General features: G+C 54.0%; 1 protein-coding gene across 7 annotated transcripts in view; it reads right to left on the bottom strand.

Annotated features, from left to right (window-relative positions):
* The window catches only part of JADE1 (jade family PHD finger 1), a 53,609-nt gene that overhangs the window by 10,155 nt on the left and 15,763 nt on the right, over positions 1–27,691 (bottom strand). For 2 of the 7 annotated variants that reach the window (XR_004968112.1, XM_036312261.1), the window contains 8 exons: positions 26,597–26,674; positions 17,064–17,149; positions 14,209–14,366; positions 12,212–12,399; positions 10,194–10,405; positions 7,097–7,264; positions 5,823–5,939; positions 2,257–2,778 (listed from right to left, as the gene is read on the bottom strand). Coding sequence is in view for 6 of the 7 variants with exons in the window: in XM_036312261.1 (XP_036168154.1) it covers positions 2,257–2,778; positions 5,823–5,939; positions 7,097–7,264; positions 10,194–10,405; positions 12,212–12,399; positions 14,209–14,366; positions 17,064–17,149; positions 26,597–26,648 (1,503 nt within the window). In the remaining variant the exon portion in view is untranslated. Of the gene's footprint in view, positions 1–2,256; positions 2,779–5,822; positions 5,940–7,096; positions 7,265–10,193; positions 10,406–12,211; positions 12,400–14,208; positions 14,367–17,063; positions 17,150–18,449; positions 18,553–26,596; positions 26,675–27,691 lie in introns of those variants that run through there. The other 5 variants (XM_036312260.1, XM_036312262.1, XM_036312258.1 and 2 more) reach the window with 5 other exon arrangements.

The raw sequence follows: 27,691 nt of genomic DNA, 5'->3' as shown, positions 1-27,691 counted from the left end.
GGGGGACTTGCCGTCACCAGCCAGCACTCATCAGCAATCACGTCTTCTTAAAGGTGTGGGTTCCCAGCCCCTCCTGGAAGCCATCCCTGTCCTTCCTGGTCCAGAACTGGTACCAGGTGTGCAATGCCTCAGGGTGTGTCTTTGCAGGAAACAGCAGTTGCCATTATCATTCGTCAGCTGTTTGCATTTCTAATGAAGGCTGCTCATGGGTCAGTTTGGGACTGACCACGGACCCTGATTGTCCCGGGCGGTACCTGATTCTGTGTGCCTGCTAGGATGTCCTACTGTGTGAAGTAGGCAGAACAAAGAGAGCATACGTTTATGACTTGTTCTGATGAGCCTTTGGCCTGATACACTTCTTGTTTATAATCACAAAGACCCGAGGGACTCTGGGGCACGGCAAAGGTTTAATCTTCTAAAGCCCCACCATCACAGGCCTCATGGCACATTTTGGAAAACGTATTTTTCATTAAGCCCGTTTTAAACTGACACTAAATACCCTAAAATCTGTTAAGCTCTTTATTAAAGTAAATGTAAGTAATGCCACACACACACACAGAAATCCTGATTTATTCCCTGTTTCTCATACATAATTGGTATCATTCTACTTAAAAAGCAACAGTGATGACTCCAAAAAGATGTTTAGAATTTAATTATAAGTCCATGTTAATCTGAGTAACTTAAGCACAGAAAAGAGTTAGTACACCACAAACATTTTCTACACTTTTATTTTGTGGTGATTGTGAGACAAACACAGTCCAAACATCACACTTCTCGTCCTCCCTCCTGAGGACTCCCTGACTCCGGGCTCGTGCGCCCAGGACAGCGGTCGTCACGTGCTGGCCCCTCGCCAGAGTTCCAGCTTACCCCTCTGAATCCCTTTCTCCTCTTAACAAAAACGCCACACATCCGTGTGGCCGGAGGCGAGGTCTTCTGCACTCACCACCAGGGGGCGTGTGGGAGCATGAAAGCCTCAGCCCTCCTCCCCCCTGCTGGCCTCGCCTGACCCCAATCCTACCCTGCTCCGGGAAGGGGTGTCACAGCTGGCCCTGGGTCCTGTGCAGACAAGGTCTCCAGTGAACACGTAAAAACACTTGCACGCCGATGCCACCTCTCCCAGAGCCGTACAGGTCCCTCTGAGAGATCTGCATCTTCTGGTTCAACACTTCCATTTGCCCTATGCTTAGACTCTCATTTCCAATCATCCGAGGCAGCCTCTCCCAGGCAGGTGGGTCCCTTCCCGCTGAGCTCAGGGAGGTGCGTTAACTGTTTCAGGCCAGGAGCCGAGTCCAGCCGAGTCCAGCTGTGCGCTAATGAATTTAATCAGTCGGGAGCTGCCGCAGAAGGTGCTCTAAGACCCATCTCCAATTAGCAAGCCTCAGTCAGAAACTACCTACCGGGAGCAGGAGGCTCTGGGGGGAGAGCCTCTCCTAATTACACCTGTGCAGGAAGGGAAGTCCACCTGGGACTCCCCAGGTCACGGGTGGAGGCACAAAGCAGCAACAGCTGAAGGAAGCGGCAGTGGCCCCAGGCAGCCCACAGCCGCCTCACACAGCAATGCGCAGTGATACTGTGCGTGCTGAGCAGGACGGGACCCCCACAACCACACATGACACACCACAGACACACGTGACACAGACACACATGCACACGTGATAGACACACAGCCTCAGGGATGACGTAGCACCTCATTGCCAGGAGGACCTGTGGCAGACGCGCGTGTGTCAGTGCTCGCACACACGCCAGCACCCACAACCTGCCCTGCCCCTCAGCACGGGACGCCCATGAGCCAGCCAGGAATAGGGGGCAGAGGCAGCGCCCCACTCTCCTCAGAGCCACCCTGACCAGCACCCGGTGTGTCCCAGGCTGATCGAGAGATCTTAGCCCCCTGCCCGCCCCACCATTAGGCAAGTCCGTTCTAACTTGTTTTCTAACCGTTTGCAAACAATTCTGGGTCAATCCCTTGGTCGTTTTCCTGGGGCTCAGATCTTTCTAGCTCTAGAATGGAGGGAAAACACACCCCACTTGATCTTGCAGAAGAACAATAAGGATTAATGGGGAAATATTTAAAAGTAAATCACAGAGAAGCCCCTGTGCGAGCTTCCCAGCCCAGGGACACTAAACGGACACACCCTCATGCTGCAGTGTGTACGGGGTCTGAGCGAGTGACCGGCCGCCTCGCTGGCTCTGCGCAAGCGTGGCCTCTGAGCAGTCCTCTTCTCTAAGTCACTACAAGGTGTCAGTGTCAATCATTACCCTCTCCAGGTCCTGCCGCAGGTGCGTGAACAGCTGCAGCCTCCTAAACAAGACATCCTGCTCCCGCTTCGCTAGATTGTCCTCTTCGTCTCTCTTTGGGGTGATGAGGGGCTTGTTGAAGTTGACCTTCCTCTTCAGCTTCCAGTACTGGTACAGGAAGTCCACCACTTCCTCCGGCAGCCGCAGGGCCCTGGCGACGTCCAGCAGGTTGACGAAGGTGTAGAAGGCGTCTTCCAGCTGCTGCAGCTTCTGCTTCCGGACACTCACCCGGTGGGCCTCCTCCTGCTTCTGCTCCAGGCTGGCGAAGGGCTCCAGCGGGCTCCGGGGGGAGCACTCGGGCCCCCCGTTCTCCTGAGCGGCCCCCGCCGCGAGGCTCCCCTCGGCTTTCCTGTGGGAGCTGTGCTTCGGGCAGTAGGACTTGAACTTGACCTCATCGTTCTCCGCCAAGATGGTCTTCATCTCCAGGCCCCGGTCGAAAGCGCAGGTCACGTGGAAGGCCGTGCGGCAGTTCTTCACGGAGCACTGGTGAGGACAAGAAGGAAGACGGTCACGCAGGACAGTGCTGAAGCCCCTCGGTGCCGGGCACCCCAACACACAGCAGAGCTGCGCCCAGCGAGGCCGTGACAAAGCCCCCCAAGTTAGCCCTGGCACACTAACCCAGTGGCATTTTAAATAAGGCTTGAGAGTTCAGGAAACTTCAGATGGAAGGTTTCGTGAACCAACCCTAACTGTCAGACAGGCCCCTGTGGCCCATGGTCTGGGACAGACCGCCTGCACGAGGCCGTGTGGCCGGAGCGGGGCTGGCACTGACGCTGCACGCAAAAGAGCATGTGCTCAACTAGCAGAGGGCACGCGGAAGCACTGATGTGCTTTTTCTTTGGATCTGAGCTCTTCACTGTTTACATAAAAGGCCGGGATGTCAGGAACCTCCTTGGGAGGAGGGACAACTAGTCGGAGGTTTTCTGGGAACCTGAATGCTCGCTCTCACCCCGGCCAGCAGAGCCCAGCACCAGCGGGACATTCCCTCCAAGCCTGCCACTCAGGATGAGGCAGGTGAATGCAAACTCCTGAAGAGAAAAAAGCAGGAGACAAAGAGAGCCCAGCCCAGGGAGGTCAGGACGAGTCTCCACACCCACAAGGGACCCTCGCCCGATGCTTCAAGGGCAGTGGGAGTGGCACTAGGCCACATGCGCCCTGCCTGGCAGAGCTGGCTGCTCCCAGCGGCCCCTGACCCCCCGGGTCAGGAGGTCATCTGGGAGTCTCCCGCCCGCCCCAGCATCGGGGCTACAATCTGCAGCTCAGAGGGCTGGCGGCCTGGCAGGAGCACAGCAAATAAGGTCTCCCATCTGACCTCACTGGGTGAACCCCTGGGAGAGGCTGCTAGTGGTGACTGAAGCCAGTCCCTTAAAAGCAACTGTGTCGTGTGAAGCCAAGTGACCTGGGCTCGCCAGGGCTGAGGGAGTGCCCCGGGCCAGCTGAAAAGCTTAATGACACTCAGCAGCCGAAATCCATGACCACGGAGGGCAGAGGATGGAGCTGGGGCTTTGCTCCCATCACTGCAGTATGTAACAGGTCGTGACTCACTGCCACTCAGGACTTCTCCCGTTATTATACAGTCCCTTACCCACAAGTACGGAAAATCCAGCTCCCTTCACCATTCCCTCCTCACCAACACTTGCACCAAAGAAGAGAAATCTGTAATTTTACCTATAAATAACCTCAATTCCCAGGAACGTGTGAAATCTGCAGGACACACACACACACACACACACACAAACACACACACCTGGCCGCCACCATCAGAGCATGGAGGAGGGCTCCTCCCTTTAGCGCGCAGCCCAGGGGGTGGGAATGGGCTCGGATGCCGGAGACACGGTCTGGGTTTGGCTCGCACTACACTTAACCCAGGCGCTCGGCCGCCAGGAGGAAGGCGCTGCAGCGGAGTATTTACACAGGACTTTGTAAAGGCGCCAAACAGCCTTCCTTTGGGTTTTCCGATTCAGGTTGACTCAGCAAACAGATGTTAGAGAACCATAAACCACAGCCTCCACAGCTGCAGACATTCCAGGGAGGAATTCTTTAATAACATCAGCCCATTCTGTGCAGATATGAAAAATCACCAGCCTTCCTTGGCCTCTTCTCTTTCAAATGAATGTTCTGGGAAAAGAGGTCAACGGCCACAAAAATCATCTGATTGTCTTTCTTCAAAAGAGAAACAGAGACCCTGCTCGCCCACCTCCTGTGAGGACCAGGACGGGTGCTGGGGAAGGCAGATACTCAGCCTCCGGAGACACACGGCAGGTAACTGGCAAGGAAAGGATTTCCACCTTCCTGGCTCTGCAACGCTTGTTCCTGCAAGAGTTCACACACGCACTCACACACACGCACGCGCACACCTCTGATGCGTTCTTTTTAAATTCAAGGCTCTTGCCATGTGTTCGTTTTAAGCAGATTCTATTCGAATACAAAACTCTGCACTGCTTTCAAGGTCCGCAACCCGATCCCACCAGCTGTCTCCGGCCTCACCCTCTGAACATTTCTGTTCCACTCTGGATTCTCGAACACCAGTATATAATCAGAAATTCTTAAAACCACCAGTCCGTGGGTACCTTAATGAAAGAATATTTATCGGCCATGTACAGATCGGTTTTGCCAAATGAGGTCATTTTCTTAAAACCCATGGCTGGCAGCTGGACCAAGTTCCTGGAGCATGTGCCTGCTCAGAGGGTGACGGGGACCGAGAGGGAGGCCGAGGAGGAGCCATGGCCCTGAGCTGGCACCCGGCCTTCTGGGCCACCGTCAGCGACACGCGGCGTTTGCAGACGTGGGGACAGCACTGTAGGCCTCGAGTCGCGACTATCTGGAGATGCCAATAATGTGAGGCCCAGAAGTTAACTTCAAGTAGTTTCAGACAACATGAAAAAGAACAGCATGCCTGTATATTCTCTCCTTAACTCTATCTACCTGAAGATTTTCTACACTTGTCTGTGGGCGGACAGAGAAGAAGCAGGCAAGGCTTACATAACAGCGACAGTGCGCGCACGGTGCATGGAGAGCCAGACAGCCAGGCTGTGTTCGGGGCAGCACCTTGTGGTGCCCCTCATCAGCTATGCCAGGCTGCTGCCACGTCCCACCTGAGACAGGACACCCTGCGCACCTGGGCAATCAGTGTCAGGGCAGCCGGAGGTGGGTCACCTGTCAGCCCGCAAACAGGAAGAGGGTGGCCCACCCTCCAGTGTCAAGGCTGGCTCTTCCCCGGAGGCGTCTGCCAGGCCGGGAGCAGGGAGGACAAACTGACCGTCCTCGCAGCTCAGGCAGAGCCCGAGTGGCCCTGTGAAGGCCAAACCGGCATTCTGCTTACACAGAACACAATCTGCCCACAACACAGGATCAGACCACGCTGGAGCCAGTCCTAGTCTCCCCATAAGAGTGAGACCCCCATCCTGCTTCCTGAATTCACCTTCAATCTCCAGAGTTCACAGACCCCCACCCCCCCACACACACACACCCAATCCTGCTCCCTGCGACACAGGGAAGAAAATGAAGCCGCTGGGACTAGGCCATACCTGTATGGAGGCCCCAAACTTCTCGTTGCAGAGGCTACACACCAGCGCCCACCGACTGCTGGGGATGTGAGACACCTTCGTGATGGGCTCCATCTTCTCGGGGCTGCCAATGCTCACCTAGGGCCCAAGAAACAGCGAGAGTGCGCCCAAGGCCGTGAGACCGACCCAGGCTGAACACGGGTGGCAGAAACTGGAAGATGTGCTACCCTCCCGTGCCCTCCCACCAGACAGGGGCAAGGGGCACTCGGCCTCCTAGGAGGGGCACACCCCTAACTTTAACGCATCAGCACAGCTCAGGGGACAGTTCGGGGACAGGAGAGCCCGGAGCCCAGGGTCCATTCCCTCCACCCTGAGCGTCTGGGAGTCATGTGACGCAGACGTGCCGGGTCCCAGAACACTCAGATAACCGAGTGTGCACTGCTCACCTGAGCCTGAGGCGCCACCACAGCTCTGGCCCACCTGCAGCGGTCAGGGCTGAAGGTGGAGCGCGTCTACACAGACTGACTTAGGGTCTGTCTCGCTAAAGAAAACCATCCTCTTCAAACCGGAAAGGTTACTACACAGTGGAAAACTACCAAGACACACAGCTCTCCTTGGCACGGGGCCTGGGTCACCGAACCGGGTCCCTGTTAATAGCAAACCACGAGGCCCCGACCAGGACCTGAGGCATGAAGCCGCAACCCCAACCGTCCCCAGATAATTTTCCTCAGGAGGGAAATGCACCAAGAATCATACACCAAAAACGCTGAAATTTGAATCGAAAATGATATTCTCCACAGTGAACCATGCAAATTAAATTAGTCAAGGTCTGGGACTGGAAATAAATTACACCAGACCTGAAATTAAAAAGGTTGAGGCTAAGGGAGAATTCCAATAAAAATCACAGAAATGTGACCTAGAGCAGTGGCTCCTAAACATGGTGGCATCCCGTGGACCGTCGCCAGGCGCAGTCCTGGGGGAAGGGCTCGGCGCCCAGGCCACAGCCGAGAAGCTACAGGTCTGCTCCTGGGGCCCGTGTCCCAGTGGGAGGTTAGCTGTGACGGACAGCTGAATGGAAGCCTGAACACCATCCTACGCACTGCTGCCTGGTGAATATTTCCACAAGTGTGCACCCCGCAGCTAGAGGGAGGTGCGCGGGATTCAGGTGAAGGGGGGGAAACGGACAGCACTTAAAAGGTGTCCTTTTCCTCATCAGCTACAACATGGCCCATTTGTGACCGGCTCCCTGCTCTGCCCCAGCTAAAAGCCAGAACCTCCTGTAAGACCACACGTACCTCGGGGATCCACAGAGCACAGCTGACGTGGACCCACTTGGTCCCGCTGCGGGTGGGCTTCATGGCTCCGCCTTTCTTGGGGCACAGCAAGCACTTGGGCTGCACCCCCAGGGCACAGGTCCGGCACAGCCAGCTGCCCTCGGGGACCTTGAGGATTCCATAGCAGGCCTGTAAGGCACAGCGCCCCGAGGAAAAGAGGAAAGAGAGAAAGTAAAGGATTCATTTTTCCCGTTATATCTGTTACTTTTTAAAACACCCAGAAGGATTTTAGCAGGACAAGCGGCGGAACAGAAGCACTCCGGTGCCCACCTCACAGGGACCCTCTCCCTTGAGGTAAAAGGCAGCCGGGAGGTGCGTGACGTCTGTGGGTCCAATGCGACCTGCTCACCACCAGGTGACTGGGAACACGCCGAGGACAGAAAGGTGTGCAGCGCGTCTGCTCTGCTGTGTGGCTGGGGACACCACGGGCCACCCAACTCCACACTGAGCCGCGGTCCGCACGGCGGGGCTCGGGGTTCGAGCGGGGAAGCTGGCCCTGCTTCCCGGTGTGGGCGGGACTCAAAGGGAGAAGACAACACAGGGCACCGAGAGCCTCCCACAGCTCTGAAACGCGGCGGCAACCACACCCCAGCTGAGGAGCGGCCTCGCTCCCCAGGCTCAGACGCTGCCAACCGGATCCCAACACTCTCCCACGGGAACCCCCAGGCCCAGAAAGGGGCGACTTTCTAGTCCGAGAGGATTTGGTCCTTTTAATTGATACTTAGAGCAAAACCTGTCCTGCACAAGAAGGCCAAACTGCAGAAATCAAGCTTTTACAAGCAAAGTCGCTATGATGGCTCAAAGCACGAAAAGGCAACGTGTTAAGTAAGTGAGGAAACAAAACCATGATGGTAGCAGGTTCACAGCCTTCGAAACACCAACTGCAAGCCGCTGTCCTCAGATGAACTGCGAGTCAGGAAGTCGGGAGACAGGCACGGGCTCCAGCCCTCCAGACAGGAAAGCAGCCCAGTGCCGTCTGAGAGCACAGGACGCAGAAAGGAAACCGCAGGGATGAGAGCGGGCGGAGTGAGCAGCCAGGCAGAGCTCAGGGCGCGATGTCAGCGCCGTGAATGAGCCACTGTCAACACAGACGGACGGGAAACAACTTTAAATAGAGCTAAATGACTCTAGTACGGTTTCAAACACCCCAAGGTTTCAAACTGTCAGGCATCCTAGAGAAAGTCACAATTGAAAAGATCATTTTTTTTTTTTACTAGAAAAGCAAGTCTAAACAAAATTAAAAGATTAAATAAAATATGCCTTTAAGTCAAGCCCTGAAGAACGTCTCAAAAGGAAAATGAACCACAAGGAAATGCTAAGGAAAGACACAATGTGGTTATGGCAGGAGGAACAAGACCAAGCAGAAGGGTCGCTGGGGGCCTGGACACCCCAACTTCCAGCTCCAATGGCCACTGACCCACAGGGGCCCTGAGCAGCCCCCTGACATCAGTTACTTATCTATGAAACAGGAGGTTTGAGAGCTTCCACGCAGAACCCTTTTTTTCAAACAAACTGTTTCTCAGGGGCAAAATAAGCAAAATAGGAGGAAAAAAAACTCTGAAAAGTCATCCAAGTTAACAGCACCAGCAACAAAAAACAACTGTGGTAGTCACGGTGTCACAATCTGTCACAGCGAAACCCTGCAGGGATTCTCCATCATCCCAAGGAAGCGTCCTCGACAACGGGAAACCCAGGCTGCGAGGCGGGCTCCAGTGACTGCAGCGAGAGTCTGTGTGTCGCTCTCTCAGGACGAGCCGGGCGGGACCACGGCAGCCAGGTCTCCAGGCAGAGTGGAGGCCAAGAGGCAGGCACATCGTACAGAAAAGGATAATCCAACAAAGTCCCAGAGCAAACCTGACTCTTCTCCCACGAAGGTCCCCGAGCAACCTCCACAAACGTCTAAGTGAGTTGATGTCGGCATAAACAGGTGAATTCACAGAAAGGACCTCAGGGTAGTCCTTTAAATCCTAACAGTGACTGTGAACGTGAGTCCCCACAGAAATCTGAGTCGCTTCATTATTGCGTTAAAAATAAACGAGAGGTGAGAAAGACGGAGATTGTCCCAGTGTCACCCTTACTGACGCCTGCGGATTGCTTTTCACAGAAGACGGCGAGCCACCACCAAGTCCTATTGGGATCAATCAGGGAGGACAGGAAATCCATTTCCAGAAAAGGGAACTCCTTCCTCTTCTTAACAGCTCAGTGTACACACTAACACATTTGCAAGTGTCATGGGTTAAACTGTATCCCAAAAGGAGATGTCACAGTCCTGACCCAGTACCTCGGAATGCAGCCTTATTTGGAAACAGGGTCCCTGCAGATGTGGTCAGTTAGGATGAGGTCACCCTGGGGGAGGGTGGGCCTCGAATTCCATGGGACAGGGAACCCTATAAGAAGATGTCAGGTGTGAAGACACCCACAGGAGGGCACCATATGGCGAAGGCAGAGACACAGCTGTGCAACTGCACGTCCAGGAGCACCAACGACGGCCAGCAAAGCACACGACACTGGGAGAGGGGGAGAGGCGGGGAAAGATCCTCGGGTAATGGGCCCTGCCCGCAACCGGCCCTGCCCGTACCCAGCCCTGCCCGCACCTTGCTTTCACACTTCTAGTCTCCAGAACAGCCAGACAGGCTTCTGTTTTTAAGCCACGCAGTTTGTGGGACTTCGTCATGGCAGTCGGAGGGAACCGATCCAGCTAACTAACCACCTTTTCAAGGTTTCTCAGTGTTCTTAATACCTGACTCAGGTGCTGGCGCCGGGCAGAGGGCGCATATATTCTTTTTAAGTAAACCTGACTTCCATGGGCAGGACTAAGAACATGTAAAGGAGAGAGAGTCTCACAAAGGAGTCTATGCTTCTGGTTGTAAAAGTATCGAGAAATACTTCAAACACTGAGAACCGCTTAGGGACAGTGAGATGTCAGGACCCATTTCTTAACTCCCTCGGGGAAGCAGGAAAACGGCCCTGTCCGGAGGGAGACCCGGTCTCTCTGGGTGCCCTGGTGGCAGACGGGCTCAGGCCCGGTGCTTCTGCCTGGGCCTCGCTGCCCACATACCTGGTGCACGCAGATGTTGCATTTGTCACAGAACACCATCTCGTTGCCGTCCTCACCGTCGGGCGACTGGCAGACGTCACACACAACGTCCTCGTCGTACTCGATGCCCAGACCCTCTTCCGTCTCGATGGCGTGGTTCATGTTGTCGGAGCAGCGCTGCTCAAACTCCTCCAGGACCCTCTCCATGGTGCCCTCGTCCAGCTCCGGCATGCCTGGGGGCGCAGAGCCCAGCTCAGTAACCCCCAGCCACAGGCATCGCCAGGCATCCGTTTACATATGTGAGTAATTTGCAGTGAATAAGTGATATTATAAGTAAAGCCATCCTGAGTGTCACACACATTTTCCATTGCATGGCCTCAGACCCTTCCACGGGAGACGCTGTGTTTTAAGTACAAAACACAAGATAAACCCCAAAAGGGACCGAGGATGTTAACTGCACTGTCGTTCAACTGCCACTTCATTACAGTGTTATACATAAACGGTCATGGGAGTGACCTGATCCGTGCTGTGGCCTGGGTGTTTGTTTGAGAACTTTCCTTCCTTACTACTTGTGACGGTGCCCTGACAAGATTCCCCCGTGAGCACTGGATGCTTTTACCCGGTTCATCCCTCTTCACCCTCTGAACTGACTACATTGAGAGGCACAGTTCATCAGACACGAGAGGCCAAAACACAAGGACTGTCGGAAGCCTAGGAGACAGCTCATTGTGAATCAAATAAACTGCATTCTGAGGCAAGAAGGATCAAAAATACATCTCCAGTGGTTCTCGTGGTTATAGCCAGCGGTGGGATGAGACTTCTATTTTCTTCCATGTGTGGATATAGTCCAAACTCCCTACAATGAAGATACTCATGCAGACAGAAAAAAATAGGCTGCAAATACTATCCAGACAGAACACCAAAGTGGCAAGAAACAACAGAAATGTCACTAGAGCCAACAACGACTTCTGTGCACTATCGCAAGTTTAAAACCATCAAATTAACACTCCTTGGGTTTTTTAAAAAATCTGAGAACCACCACAATAGAGCTGACAGTGTGATAAGCCCTAAACACTTATTCAAAAAAGCAGCACCAGCCATCGCAAACCCTGGTTAACTCTGTGACAGCCTCTGCGTGGCCAGGTGCTCCTAGTCTGTAGTTCTAAAAACACCACTGGTCTTGAAAACACAATCCTGTGCCCTGTAATTAATTCTTACCATTAAAAAGACCAATAAAAGGATGTGTCCAGTTTATGTTACACAGCTGCCTACGTACCGGGCACTTCCTTCCGACTGAGGAGTCAGCCCAGGACTCATCACTAAACCACTTCAAAGGCACCAGTGGCTCTGGCTGTACCCTGTGCCTAACACAGGCCACTGGTCAGTCAAGCGCACCTGGTCTCTACAAAAAAGCTATAAAGCAGGCCGTAGGTGGATGAAGCTGAGGCAGCATTCACCTCCAAGAGAGCTCTGAGAAGACTTCACAGTCTTGCTCATCAGGTCACCTCGAGAGACCCTCAGCAATCAGAAGTGCGGAGGGAAACCCGCATGCCACCCGGTCTCCACCCTGGAGATGCAGTGAGTGTGGCGCAGATGCTCCGCCCGCCTCACGCAGAAAACGAGCAAACTCAGGGAAAAGAGACAGCTGAGCAGGGCTGGGCACCAGGGAGGGGCAGGGCTCCTGGAAGGGCGGGGCTCCGGAGAGGACAGATCGCTGGGGAAAGAGGAGGCGGGAACTCCAGCTTAGGAGCAGGACCTGGTGAGGAGGCATCGCTGTGGGGTCTGGAAGGGAGCTGGGCTGGAGTGGACTCAGTGGCGGGGGCAGCGATCTGAACTGCACCACTGGGAAAGGAGTGCCGGCCCTCTGTGGTCCAGGGACAGTCGCTTAGTTTCTCTGGCTTCCGTGCTCGTGAGGTACATACGAGCAGGGCAGGGCGGGAACCCTGCCTCCACGGCCAGTGGGAAGGCCCCTCACTGGCCCGGTCCCAGAGTCCATCTCAACGGACAGCGCTGGTTACAAACAGTAGCACGGGCCTCACCCATCTCCTTGAACTCCTCGTTGGTCAGCTCCAGCCATGCCGCGTCCATGTCATTGAGGTCATACCGACACACGCCATCGGCCAGCGCACGGATGTCCACGTAGCCCAGCTCCGGGGGCTCGGAGCCTGAAGAGACGATGTATTTCTTGGGCCTGATGAACATGAGTGACTTCTCTTCCGACACGACCCTAGTTAACAGCAAACACGAGGCAGCCGGGTCATCCTTTCTGCCACAGACCAGCCAGGCTGTGCAAGGCCCCAGGGGAGTCTCCACCGCCACCCAAAACCCAGGTCATCGCCAGACTAACAGGCTTAAAGTCCTGCCGTCACTGCTAATAACACTAAGGAGTCCTTAACACACCCAATGGGAAACACATCCCAGCGCAAACCCTGCAGAAGTCTTCAAAACCAGCTCCTTCCACTCGGCTTCCCCGACACCCGTCCCCACCCCACCCACAGCGGCAGGTGCTGTGGCCGCTTAGGTGCCCGGCGTTGCCCATTCGAGCCCTTTCCTCCAACCAGAACCACCCAGCCTGCTGGATGCCAAGCACTGGGTTCTCAAGAACATCGAGGAGCAAGAGCAGCCACAGCTGATGCTGGGGAACCACGGGGAGAAACGCCCTCTGTCTGACCTTAAAAATAAACCAGACCTCAGCCATTACTCAGTGGCCCAAGAACCAGAGTGAGCCCAGCTGGGGCCTCTCCCAACATCCCAGGGTAAAGATCCACGCTCCCTCTCCTCCTTACCCTACCCTCTGCCCCCACCTAACACCTGAAGCAGCCTCATCCACCACGCCCCCCTCGAAGGCTGTGATGGCACGTGAGACTATGAGACCACCCCGACTGGGAGTCCACACAGCCCTCCACATCTGTTTAGCAGTTTGCGTGAACATCAAGTTGTCCAACACTTTGAAGGTGTCAAAGTTTCATCATCACCGTTATCATTACAAAAGTGATTTTATCTACAGGACACTGAGATGGGCTAACTGGACAGTTATTTTTCCTCCTCAACCAAGAGCAGGCTTTGGTTCAGCTGAAAATGTCCATAGGCTGTGTTGTGGGCTCCCAAATGTAGTGAAAAAGTTGGTGAAAAACTCCCAGCTTGGGGATTGCGGGGCTGGTGTCGCAAACACATTGCTCATCCCGAGAGCCCAGTGACGGGCCCGCCCACAGGCCAGGAGTCCGGCCTGTGGAGGCCGCCCCACCCATCATCTAATCCCTCTCCTCCAACCAGAACCACCCAGCATCTAAACCTGCAGATCTAGGGGGACATTTGTCGCAGAGATCCCGAAGAGCAATGATCAAACGCGATCATCTAAAGTGCCTGGAGAGACACAGAGTGGGCGAGGGTTAGGGTTAGGGTTAGGCGAGCTCCGTCCACCCTCGGGGATGGTGAGGATGCAACAGCAGAGAAGCCCGGCGCCAGCTGAGCACAGGGCATTCCCTCCTCTCTCCCCGCCGGCAGCCCAGGGTCGGGGGAGCTGGATGGGAGGACAAGAGCAAACCGGCTGCAGCTTCTAGCTAAGCTGAGTCACTGAGGACCCGACCCTCAGGGGGGAAAGTGGTTTGTAAGTCAGTCGAGACAAAGCCCCACAAGAAGAACTGGGCAAAGTCAATCCATAGGAGACCTCACCTAATCCATTCATCTCCCCAAACTCCCCTCCACATACCTAACCTGGCTACCCCACCTGTCCTCCTCCAAAGGGGGAGTGGCCACCATGGGACCAGGAAGCCACCTTTCCCCGGGCCCAGCAGAGCTGCTTTGCAGCGTGAATGTGACCAAGCGTGGCGATGCAAGTGCAGGAAGAGGGACAGCAGGGGGTGCAAACATCCAAATCCCCCAGCCAGTCCTCCAAGTCACTGTCCTGTGGACCTGACGTGTTCCTACGCCCACGGGGACCTCAGTGCTGAGCACACACTGCTCTTCTCGGCACCTGGCTGAGGGGCAGACAGGCCCCACGGGGGAGGCAGAGCTGTTCTCTTCGAGGCATGTCTACCTGGCCACAGGCTGAGGGATGGTCCCAGGGCTGACTGGCACCTGCACCCCCTTCTCCCACTCCTGTCTCCAGGGATCTGCCAACACGTAGTACTCATCGGGGTTCAGCTGGTAGGAGTCATGTAGCTTCATGGCGGTGATCAGGTCTGTCCTAAACACCTGGAGAGGGAGAGACAGGGTCACGGACATTTGATCTTTGCTTTCTTATTCCGAGCACTGGCAGCTGCAGGGTAACCATGGCGCTGCCGTGTAACAAGGTCACTGGATCAACAGAGAACCAGTCTGGCCTGTGACAGGAAGCCCTGAGCCTGCCACACCCTGGCTTCAGGCTCGGTGGCTCCACGTCCACACAGCAGCTGCAACAGCATCAGCAAAGCAGCTTCCCCTAACTCTCAGTTCACCGAGCGCTGCTGAAACCGTGGGCGGGACCCCTGCAGGGAGGCGTGCTCTTGACGGTATTTAAGAAACAAAGCTCCACGGGCCGTGTAGCAACTTCAAACCCAAACCCGGAACCACCAGGGCCTCCCCTTCTGCACTCCACCTCGCCAGCCCCACCTCAGGCCCCAGGGTATAGAGCGAGGTGTCTGGGAGGTCAGGTCCCAGCTGGCTCTTGCCAGGCAAAGAGTAGGCTGGGACAGAAGCAGTGACAGGCCTGGGAGTCTGGTCCGAGAACGGGCCTTACAGCATGTGCCCACTTGCACACCTTTCCCGGCACAACTGCTACAAGGGAGGCGCTGTGTGTGCAGAATGGGGAGGAGGCAGAAGAGGGAGAGAGGGAAAGAAGACAAGCAAGGTACTGCCCTCTCCTCTCCCTGCCAGAAACAGACCCACAAGTCTCAAAAGGACTCTCAGCCAAGACAGCTCCTCCAGCTTGTGTCAGGGCCCTAAGGGGACACACAAAGGCATCCTGCAGGCCTGCTGCCCTGGCGGGGCAGGAGCCGGCACCGTCTCCTCGTCCACGCCCGTCTCTGGGCGACAGCGCTGACCCTGGCACCAGAGCCGCACTTGGCAGGGAGCGAGCCTGCATCTGAAGGCCACGCTCTCTGTTTACACAAGTCACAATGCTGAGCTCGCTCCCCCTGAGAAGGACAGGGGGTTCTTTCTTGTGCTGCGGAGCACAGCTCACATTCTATCCCGGCTAATAGGGCCATGTTTGTTTTTCCTGGTGGCTTTTCAAGCTGGTGATGACTTTAATACACTTCTCCAGAGCAGTGTCTGAGCTTTGCCCAGCACGCCACTCCCCACTCCCAGCGCCCAGGAACAGAGAGAACCTCGCAGTCCCCACAAAAGCACAGGAAGATCGGCACTGATCCGAAAGCAGGTACCCGGCCAGGCCGGGGCCTCCCCGCCCCAAAGAAAAAGTCCTTTAAAACAAAAGTCTAGGTTCACAACTTCAGGAAGAAAATCAGACTCAAAACACATCCCAACTGTCTTGCAAGTGAAAAAAAATCAGGCGTTTTCGAAAGAAGGAGAATCAAACTGCAGTAACGATAAATGGCAGCCACAACTCCCTTACTCAGACTCCAGCAGGGATGCTCAAGAACCAAAACAGGTGCCCCCAAATGGACACCCGGGTCCCTGGCAGAATTCAACACTAGTGCTTCAGTATAAAAGTGTTTGAAGTCAGAGAAATCTTAGAAAAAATCTGGAAAAAAAACATGGGTCAGGGACAAGGCGGAGTCCAGGTGTCCCGGGGCGGCGGGGCGGGGGAGGCACTGATGTCCCCCAGCCCCCGCATTCCTGCCCTGAAGTCACAGGAGTACGTAAGAAAGACAGTGGGTGTTAATGGCAGCACGGGGAATTAAAGAAAAAAGGAGCAGCAGGCCTGGCCACTCCAGGGTCACCAAAAGGGAAGCAGGCAGTGCGGGCTCCGTAGGACAGAGCCTGGAATGAGCCGGGGCGGTAAAACCACCACCTTCCTCAATGTTTAAGTGTCTCCTGGGGAGGTTTCTACGATTCTAAAGGATGCGTGCTCCTTACTTCTTCTTAGAGAAGGAGTCTCTGCTACACTCCAACACAGCACCCCGCATGCCCCATTCAGCAGAGACACAGGCGTACTGCAGGTGAGGCTGCAGGTGAGGCCGCTGTGAGGTCACCCCGCCAAAAGGCAGCACAACACCAAGGGGCAGAACCAAAGACTGCCTTTCCTACAACCTGCTCACTTGAACTACAGTGCCTTTTCTCCACCATGTCAGTGCTCGGAGCCCAGCAGAGGTGTTCAGAGGAAACACCTCAGGGCTGGTAGGGGCCCCCAGTCAACAAAAGCCAGCAGCAGAGAGACGCACCAAAACACAATCTTAAATAGAATGACAGATGACAGCTAGAGAGAGAACAAAATGGGGAGCAGGGGAGACATTAAGATGAGAAACAAAATGGAAAAGAAGGGAAAAGCCTTAAGCGTAATCCCCAAAACAAAATTCCCAGAATTATATTGTTGTTGCCAAGTAAGCCACAAATTTATGGCTAAAACTAACTTGAGGCTGGCAGTGACTGGCAGCAGCCGAACTCGCTCATGTCCTGGCCAGAGGAAAAGTTGTTGGGAGCCAGCAAACAGGGAACAGAAAAGGAAAAGAAGAATATAATTAATAAAAATAATAGCTAACAGTTACTGAGCACTTTTTTATGTGCTTTGTATGTGTTGACCTCTGTGTATTAACCCCTTAATCCTCATAATAGTCCTGAGGTAACCACCTACGCTATCTCCATCTTACAGGGTTGGAAACTGAGGCACAGAAAGGTTACATAACTTGCCCAAGTTTCACAGACAGACATCAGTATCAGCCTCGGGCCTGTATGTCGTCACGTGTTCTCATGCACACGTGTCTGACATACGTCACGCCAGCATTGGGGAAATACCTCGGAAGGCTTCCGATCTTCATGTCTGGAGCAGGAACCTCTCCTGTGCTGGGACCGGGAATTCTGAGACCAAGTGGTGGACAGGCCTAAAGACACAAATAGCCACAGAGGAACAATTAAAAGTGCAGAAATCACTGAGTGCTCAGTTTTCTTTAGCCAAACTCAGCAAGGCTCACTTCCACACCCCGCATGAGACAGCCATGACGCTGGGCCAGAGCACTGGACACTCAGAGCCCCTCCTAACGCTCACCCGGGCGGGCCTCATGGGACCCCCAGCACAGCACACAGGAGGACACAGGCTCTGGGCCAGAAGCCTGCACGTCTGAAGTTAAGACGGTCAAAGTCTCCCGATGCTAAATACACACTGGAAAACATCTCACTGAGTTTTTAGGAAACTTTCTTAATGCGAAGATTAAGATCTTTATGCTAAATCCTAAGGCCAACCTCAAAACTCCTGGTGCCCCTCTCTGTGCTTCTCCGCTCGCCCAGGCCCAGGCCCTGCCCGGCTCGAGCAGGAGATGGTCAGACCTGCACCTCACTCTCCTCCTGCCCCGGCTCCAGGTGCATGTTCACCTCAAATGAAGACATCGCCCCAGAGCTGTCACCACAGCGCTACAAAACTGGGCCCAACCTTTGACCCAAACCTGTCCTCCCCCGTCTATTCTTAGCCTGGTGAGCATCACGTTTCTACTTGAAGTCAGAAATCTAAGTCACCCTAGACCAGTGGTTCTCAACCTTCTGGCCCTTTAAATACAGTTCCTCATGTTGTGACCCAACCATAAAATTATTTTCGTTGCTACTTCAGAACTGTAATGTTGTTACTGTTATGAAACGTAATGTAAATATCTGATATGCAGGATGGTCTTAGGCGACCCCTGTGAAAGGGTCGTTCGACTGCCAAAGGGGTCGCGACCCACAGGTTGAGAACCGCTGCCCTAGGCCCTCCTCACTCAGGACAGGTCCAATAAATGGCAAAATTGTATTGACTCACTGCCCATCGCCCCAGACTCCTGGTCGGCCCCCACTCACACCACTGCCCATCATGTGTTGTGTAGACACTGGCTGCGGCCTCCTGTTTGTGGATGCCCCACCTGCAATATGTCTCATCCTCCACCCTGAACACATACCTAGCATTTCCCACAAATTAACACCCCCCCGCCCCCGCCTTCAAAGCCAAAACCGGAGCGAACTGCCATCCTACTGTCACTCAAACTGGAAGCTCTTATTTCTACAGATTCCAGAGATAAGGGACAGAACCAAAGTACACATGAGACCTTGGGGACACTAAGAGATAGAATCTGCACGTAAGCCTATCATCGGATTTGCGATGACGGAGACTGAAGGGGATCTATAGCCAACCTTCCCTCTGGCACAACCCACACTCACCAGTTCTGAGGCCTGCAAGTGGGGCGACTGTTAGGACAGCAGAATCAGACCTCCTCCTACAGGTGGCCCCTGTAGCCGCACTCAGGAAAGCGTCTAGAAAATGCTTTTTTAAGAAATAGGGAATGTGAACTAGACCGTTTCACGCCCAATATTCTGGGTCACTGGGATGAACCCAACTTACAGAGGTTCCAAATCCTGTTCATCACTGGAAAAAGCAAAGACAGAAGCCAAGGCAGGAACCTGGAGAGGAAGGTGCTGGGGGGCTCGTGCCTTTAGGAGGCCTCTCTCACCCTGGGGTCCTGCAGGCCCCCTCGGCCGGCTCAGGGCCCGGGGATCTCAGGAGGGGAAGGGAGGGTTATTAGGGCAGGAAGGCATGATTCTTCCCTCTGGTGACTATGGAAGGAATATAATGAAAGGAACAAACCCAGAAATTTAACAAGGACCATTCATCCCATTGCTATACTGTAAACCTCACATGGGGCGGAGGGAGGCGAGTCCTTTCAGAGCTAAGCAGAAACCACACTCCTGTCATTGGTGGGTTGGGGACCTGTTGCCTTTTCTTGGGCATCTGTCAGCATCCCTCCAGCGTCGTTTCCGGGGCCGCCAGGAGCCTGCAGCTTTGCTGGCATGGAACAACCAAAGCAGTGACAGCCACACAGAAACTGCTGCTTCTCTATCCTTGAGAAGTGGGTGTCTGCACCACACTTACTTTTTACAACAGAGAACCGAAGGCGCTGCAGATCGGGCACCTGATAGTAATACCACCCGAGAGAAACACTGGTCCACCCAGCAACGGTCCATTCCTCTTCCTTTCAATGGGCACGATGCATAGGACGGGAGAGAAGTAAAAGTTAATCCTATTAAACCCACTTTATAGAAAGTGAGGCGGGGGGTGTTTCAATTATCACTGATGTGAGAAATGTTCTTAGCCTAATTATAAAGGCCAAAACCCAGAAACTACCCACACATGCGCCAACAGACGGCATGGATTCACAAACGGTGGTATATCCAATCAGTGGAACCCTACCCTGCACCAAGAACGGCGCTTCTGAGGCAGGCCGTGTTGGACGATGCTGGAATAACTACTGCGAGTGAAGGAAACCAGACAGTCTGTAGCATATTATTCCACTTACAGAAAACTCTGAAAAATATACACGAGTCTCCAGCGACAGAAAGTGGATGCTCTGATGAGGGGAAAGGTGGGAGGGAAGGATTTCCTTGAGTTTTACGGCTGTAAACATGCAATAACTTATCAGAGTATCCATATTTAAGGTGGGCAGGAGATACCTGATGGTTTTCTATCATCCACTAACAACAAAGAAAAAGAAAATGCTCCGTTTTACTTGGCACAGGTGGCTCGCGTAAAGACGAGACTTTGCAGCCCATCCAGATGGGAATGTGGGACGGGACCAGCAGACCCTCCCACGTCAGTGGCGGGTCCAGCTGCAGGTCTCTGTTGCGGGTGGTCTCTTCCTCCTGATCTCCTTGACACAGCAGATCCTCAATGAATGTTTTTAAAAGTGGACAAGAATGTGGTGTCGCTGTTCAGGACTGTCATACTCGGCGAGAACCATCCCTGTCACTTCAGAACTGGAGGCAGCAGGCACAGAGAACACGCTCCCGTTTTGCCTATCGAAGTGAGGTTTGAGCTCCAGGAAAATAAAGCAATGGTACATGTAAAGGCAGCCTGGTGGGGCCACGGCCTCCGGATCAGAATGCGGCGACATCCACAGGTTCCCGGGAAGTCCACAGCGGAGACTCCAGCAAGTGTCCTGCCGTCCCTGCCCAGTCCTCCCGCCTCAGCCAGGCCTCTCCGGACGGTTCTCAGATGGTCAAGAAGCTCCCAGAATATGGTCCAAACAAAAATAATTTGCATCCCTTTGTAACTGAAAAAAAGCTAGGTGATGCTGGGTGGGAAAGAATTATGAAACCAGAAATGAGAGCATTTCAAACCCTGAAAGGACGGGGAGACAGACTTATCTCGGCAAACACCTGCCACTGGCCAGTCCTCAGAGCCGTGTGCCGAGGCCGCGCTGGGTGGGGCTGCGTTCTGCGTTGTTCTGAGTGCTAACGTTTAATGGCAGACTACACTAAGAATGTGACGAGTAACATTTTGTTCTGTTTTTGTTTTGTTTTTGTTTTTAAATATATTTTATTGATTTTTTTACAGAGAAGAAGGGAGAGGGATAGAGAGTCAGAAACATCAATGAGAGAGAAACATCGATCAGCTGCCTCCTGCACACTCCCCACTGGGAATATGCCCGCAACCAAGGTACATGCCCTTGACCGGAATTGAACCTGGGACCTTTCAGTCTGCAGGCCGACGCTCTATCCACTGAGCCAAACCGGTTAGGCAACATTTTGTTTTGTTTTCTTTCTGTTTTCAGGAGAGGAGCTGGGAACTCTAATCTGGTAATGATGTCTGTGACTATTTTATTGACCACACACAAGAGAGTGTCTGAAGTTAAGTCCACTCCGTGACAAATATAAGCAACTTCAGAAATTCTTATGCTGTTAGAGTAACAATATTGCATATTAAATACTGTAAAGAATGAATGAAAAAATGTCTTCTTTTGTTTTAATATCCCCACCTTCCATTAAAGTTACAAAGGCTCGCAGGTGGCAATACTGTGGGCACGGGTCTTTCTGATAGTGCAAACGTGCTCCCTTTGAAATATTAAAAATAGCCACACTGAGTTGCCCCAGATCTAAATTAAGGAAAAGCCTCAAGAGTAAATCCAGTGCGTGTTGCACATGACTTTCACGCGTAGTAGCTCATGTGTGTTAAGCCTCCCAGGTTGTGCAGTGCATGCAAGGCTCAGAAATTAGAATGAACGGTGGCCCGGGTGTTCACACCACAAAATGCAAATGACAGAAGAACCTGGCCACAGACCTAGTGGTGCGCCTCCTGTGTCTCAGACCCTGCGTCTGGCACTAGAAAACAACATGCTGGTGGCTCCCGTCCTGTTAAACCGGCTTAACCAGGTAAGATGCTTAGGGCTGGCCAGCATGACGTCCAGTGGCCGGCCAGCATCAACTGCCAGCGCAGACCTGAGAGGGCCCGAGCGTTACTCCCGGGACGGCTAGCCTAGCCCTGTGCAAGTCAAGCAGAGCCATGGAAATTCCTATCGGAAAGTTAGCTGAGTTAATGTAGTCACTGGCTATTCACTGTAACAGGATGATAGGAATCAAGCCTTGGATACAGCTGCCGTTTCTATCTGGGGCTGACCCTATGCCTACCCCAGCTCTTCCTCCCCAGCAGAGCTCAGCTCCATGGTCCAAATCACTGCCAACTTCCAAAATACAGAAGCATAACACATACATTCAAAGAACTGGCCCAGGCACGTTCCGACATACTTAGTGCACTGGGTTCTTCAACCAACTGGCACATGCATTTGATTCCCAGCCCCTAGCCCTCCTGCTGAGGTCCAAGTCCCAGGGCCACAGAGGTTAGTCCATGCCCAGGATCCTTTGTGCCAGTGGCTCCTCGAGCCCAAGCTGTTAACCTTTTCATCAATGTCAAAGCCAAGCCACCAGTTGGGTCTGAAAAGGGGCAAAGCCACCTGTGGGCCTTGAGGAGACACGGGTACGGTGTACATTCTGTAGTACTCAAGCCAAAGTTCCCATTTCAGTGATTCCTATGCAACTCCTGGGTGTGTCACCTGATGCAACTCCTGTGGAAAAGGAGCAAATTAAAGGTACAAACAGGAGAACAGAGACAGAGCACAGAAACCACCGAAGACGTGTGTGGAGGTGACCAAGCACAGCCAGCCAAACAGAAAAGGAAGACAAGTTACCAAAAACTGGATGGGAATCCATCAAATGCAGTGATACGGAGAGTCTGTTTCATCCGCTAAAAAGGATGGTGCCTTCACTGCTGCCGGTAAGCTGGACAGCCCAGAAAAACAGCCCCCACATAACTTCATGCTTGCCAGGCGTCGGCCTGCATTACCAGCTGCAACTGTAGTTGGTGTGAATCTGACTCAGCAATCTTTCCTGCCCATTCGTGGGACAGGAGGTAGAGCCGAGCTCAGCTGCAGAACTGCCCTTGACAGGAGTGTGTCCCAGCGGCACAGGTGTGGACCCTGGGTCCCGGCCACACCGGCTTTCCACAGGGAGTTGGACCCAGACCGGAAACGGAGGACATCAGACCGAAAAAGGAAGCCTTGCTTCACAATTTTAGGAAAAACTCTGACCTATCAGCACACCTCTGCTCTCTTTGTGGAAAATAAAAGAACCAATTTAACTTCCCTCTGAGTTTTTGAGAGAGAGGCACATTTTAAAACAACCAAAACACCAAAAACACCACTTACACTTGGCTCCCTTCTCCTGGCCAAAGCCCCCACGTGTTTAAAAAACTGGCCAAATGAACAGTCTTCTTTCTGTTCTACTATTTAATTCTCATCTTACTTTTACATGAAAAAAATATATATAAGGATGCTGATCAGAGCTGTTAACTGGCCTGAGATAACCAGCAACACATGATTCCTGCCAAAGAAAGAACACGATGTCTCAATGAGCCTCTGCAGCTTTATTACCGGTGAAATGAGACCTCCTTTAGGGTCTGGAAATGCTGGAAATAGCTGATGGACCCCACTCGCACATTTGCAGAAACCCCTAAGGGCTGAGGATCCTCAGCAGGGAAGCAGGAAATGAAGGGCCTGTTTTCCTGCCACCCCTTGGCACCGTGTGCAACTTCAGAGGCTGGCAGGGCCACCCCGTCCCAGGAGCCCAGCAATTACAGGCGCAGCCTGAAAACACTGCAACGCTGCTCCATCCAAGAGTAGGGCTGGCCCCCCGGGGCACCTGGAGAGGCTCCGGCAGCTGGAGGAAGGCCCGCACTGGCACAGAAAATGCCCGTCCTCTCCCCATGGTAAATACCACACTGCTGCTCCCTGACCGGGCTCCAGCCCCAGGCCAGCGGCGAGGCGTGGCTGCGGCTGGTGCTGCGGCCCCACGCTGACGTCAGCAGCTCCCTCTCCTCCACTTGGACACGCTCTGCACTGGCTTGGAGCTGCTGCCAGAATCCCGTCAGGGCTGCAGGCTGGAGAGCGGCCACTGCAGACCCAGCCCTTCTTGCAAGCAGGGCTTTCCAAGTGCCCAGATCCGCTGAGGGCCGGCTCGGGCCTGGGGACCTGACTGCAGCGGCAGAAGGCACCTCACTTCACAAAAGGACGGGTGGCTCCAGTGCCTATGGGCCTCGAAGGAGCTGCCCTCAGGGAAGGTGGAGAGGGGTGGTTCCGTGGGTGATGTGCATGTTTTCTAAGGCTGGGCGTGCCAGGGTGCTCACCACTACCACCAGGCACCATAACTGCCCAACACTAGGCCTGGATGGACAGCACGGCTATGAGGCATCAATGCCTCCTCTACACCAAACCAGCTGCCTGACAAAGATGGCCTGTCCACGTCTCGTCCTGCCCAGCCCTACTCTTGGATGGAGCGGCGTTGCCGTGTTTACAGCTTGGCTGTCTCTCTAATTAACCCCCAGGACCCTCTAAACACCGACCTGAACCCTCTGCCCCCCACATGGATATGAGCGCATTAGGAGGAGGAAGAAAACAGCCCATCACCAGAAGGGTGACTTTTTATGAACACACTTTTAGTGGGGGCTGTGGCCGCTCTCCTCCTTCATTTTTAACCAGAGCTTGGGAAGGGTGGGAAGGGGTGCATGTTTAGGTGAAGCATGTGGTCCTCTATGGCTGTTACGGGCTGAATTGTGTCCCCCAGCATTCCTAGGTGGAAGCCAGGCCCCCAGTGCCTCAGAATGGGGTGTACCTGGGGACAGGGCCTTTAAAGGGGGGATTAAGTTAAGTGAGGTCTACGGGTGGACCCTGGCCCAAGCTCTCTGGTGTCCTCGTAAGAAGAGAACACTGGGGCACACGGACGCAAGGGAGCCCGCACAGAAGGCCACGTGAGGACACGCGAGACGGCAGCCACCTGCACGCCAAGGAGAGAGGCCTCAGAGAGACAGTCAACCTGTCAACACCGCGATCTTGAATGTCTGGCCTCCGAGCCGTGAGAAAATCATTGTGTGTTTACGCCCCGGCCTGAGCTGAGGCTCCTGCAGAGCGGATGGGCCCCGCCGCCCAGAGCTGCACTGTCCAACACGGCCATCACCAGTCGCACGCGGCTTTTTAAATGTAAATTAATTGAAATTAAATAACATTTTAAAATTCACTTCCTCGGTTACACTGGATTAGAACATTTCCATCCAATTGGGCCGCTGGAGCCCAGCGAGGGGAGGGCCTAATTCTGGGGGAACATTCCAGAACCTCTGTGAGCTGGGCTCTGCCGGGGAGGAGCTGAGGCAGTGGTGGGGACAGAGTGAGCAGGACCTGCTGCCAGTGCCACCAGGATACTGACGCCGGGCTCGGCCTTCCACCCGGCACAGCCAGTGCGGAGCCCGTTCGGGAAACCTTCCTCCGACGAACTGTGACCAAAAACCAAGATCTTTAAAATTGCTGCAGGACTACAGTGTGTACTCCACAGCATTTACTGAGCTCTTGTCCGTTCCGAGGACACTTTGATAGGCACCACAGGGGGCAGACAACATTACCGACGCATGTTTTTGCCTCAAGGAGTGAAACGCCAAGCAGATATTAAACAGGCAGTGAGGGCCGCGAAGCTCAGACGGCACCGTGAAGGCGCGGACAGGAGGCTGAGCGCCTGCGCCCGGCTCAGACCCTCAGGAGCTCTCCCGGAAATAAAAGGAGAACCCTCTCTCCGGAGCCCCGCTCCTGGCCTCTTTCTCTCTCCCCCTCACTCCCCCCTGTGCCAAACAGCAGCGTCCCCACAGCCGGCCCCCAAGTCCCAATCCCTCAGCTGCTTCCTGATCTGGTCACGGCTTAACTTACTCGTGCCCCAAACTCCGACCCCCCTCCCACAGCCACCAACTCTACTTCCCACTGCTCCACGCCTGGACCAGGGTGCCAACCGAATCCCTTGTGCTTGAGATGCTTTTACGTACCCGGTCCCCTCCCTCCACGTTCCCTGTGGCCATCAGTGTAGCCCCCATGGCAGCAAAGCCCTGCTTTCTAATTTGCAGCTTTCAATCTACTGAAAACTGGGAGGCTAGAAAACCCAAACGATCCTGTTCACCTAAAAATTATTTCATCGTTCAGGACCTGCTCAACCTCCATCTCCTCCCCCGGCCTCCTGCCCTCCCAGCCTTCACCTCCTCCCTGGGGACCCCTCCCCTCCCCAGGGCTCCTCCCTTCCCAACCTCCATCTCCTCCCCAGGTCCCCTTGACCCCCCAGGTCCCCTTGTCCCCCCACTCCTGTGAACCGTGCCTGCATCCACCGTTTGCATAGAGCACCAGAGACACCTCTGCCACAGCCCAAGACGTCGTCTAGCAGAGCTGGAGTTTACAAATACCTGACTCGGAGAGCTGGCCCGATATCTCTGCCTTCACACAGGAAAGCAAGCATTCTTTCTGGGTTCCCCGCGGGTCATCTCTAATGTACAACACCAGCTAATGGGCTGGAGCTCAGGCACTGTGCTAGGGACAAAATTCCCTCGGTATCTGAGGGGAGCTGCGGAGCAGTCTGTTAGCTGCTCAATACACAGACGCTGTGTGACATTTATTTTGACTGCCTGGAAGCCAACTAACTTCTGGGTCTCAGCTGCACTGTGAAAACATGAGGATGCCAGCGAGCTGCGGTGCGGGCAGCAGCCGTATGAAATACAGTCACCGGCAAAGCCAGGGAGGGGCGCCGGCTCGCCACCACTGCAGACCCGTCCTGAACACTTCACATCCCCCAGGCAGTCCTCAGTCTCCCTTTGTATCGGGCTGAACTGGCCAATAATTAACTGGCTTTGGTTAAGCTCCCTTCTTATAAAGAGCAACTGTGAAGTGATGTTCAGGAGGAACACACAGGCCAGTGGCTCTGGGAACTGGATTCCTCGTCCTTGGGTAACAGGCAGAAGCCTGAGGAATGCCCACGCAGCCACTTCACCGGAGAGATGTGGTTACAGACCTGCAGTATCATTCAAGGTGCTTCGCCAGGCCTTGGCACTCAACGACCTGCCTGACAGGCGAGACCTGCCCGGGAGGCCAAGGGCCTCGGCTATTTAAAGCATTACATTAAAAAATCATGTTTCGGCCCCAAACCCTGGTGGGCTCCAAGAACAACAAAGCAGGACTCACTGCCATTGTCGTCAGAATCCTCACTGCTGCTGGGAAGGCGACCTCGTTTCATGATCTCCCCGGGAAACAGCAGGCAGCCTGCAAAGCAATGAGACAGCACTTAACCCAAGATGATAATACACGATCATCAAGTTGTGCTTCAGAAGGCAGCCAGGATTTACAGCACACAAAAGCAAACAATCGGCTTTAAGGAGCATTTGAATGGTAAACAGTGAAAAGCCCAAAGATACATAATTAGGTGCAATCATTAACAGAACAGGTTCAGAACCGAGGGGGAAGGGCAGGGGAGTCACGTATCAGGAGTCTCCCAGAGGTGCCAGGTTCCTCGCTCATTCCTGTGACAGCATGGCAACTACTCCAGGAGTCTGTTCAGCTGGCGGTGGCAAGCGCTGCAGGAAAAACCCAGGCAACGACCACGGTGCTTCCTCTGCAGACAGGCTCCTGTCTTAGGAAGGGGGGCGGTGTGCGGAACGTGTGAATATTTACACGGCGCTGGGCATGATTATGCTTCTCAGGCATATTTCACTGCAACAGCCCTAAAAGCTGAATAACCTAGATTCTAGGGAAGACAAATGGGGTGGTGGGATTGCAAAGGCCTCCCGTAGCCACCTCCAACCCTCAGCGATGCACAGCTGGGACAGGAAAGGACCAGACAGCCATAGGATTCTGACTCAAGCCCTCCCCTTGACACATTAGGAAACTGAGCCAAAAAAAGGTCACTCTGTGGTCCAGTTTCACTACACTTCACCCCAGCTCCTTCCAGGAGGTCCACGGGTCCAACCTCACGCAGCACACTAAGAAATCAGCTGTACAGGCACCCAGCCCACTTTGCCAGCTCCTTCCAGACACAGGTGGTAATAGGCCTCAGCCCCATGGGGTAAGAGGAAGGCTGTGTTTAGGAAAAATGGCCATGGGTGGAGCCTGAATGGCCCGGTCACTGAACTTAGATGGACTCACGAAATATTTGCACAGGGCAGCTACCCCAAAACTCTCCCAAACTACAATTACTGATCACCCTGATATATCTTCAGGGCCCTGATCTTACTGCAGATCAATGATTCGCAGGAAGGGAGGAGGGCTTTTGAGTCACAGGGA

Source organism: Myotis myotis, unplaced genomic scaffold (genome assembly GCF_014108235.1).
Source record: "Myotis myotis isolate mMyoMyo1 unplaced genomic scaffold, mMyoMyo1.p scaffold_m19_p_6, whole genome shotgun sequence".
In the NCBI taxonomy this organism is placed as follows: Eukaryota; Metazoa; Chordata; class Mammalia; order Chiroptera; family Vespertilionidae; genus Myotis; species Myotis myotis.
This window is presented reverse-complemented; position numbering and strand designations above follow the sequence as displayed.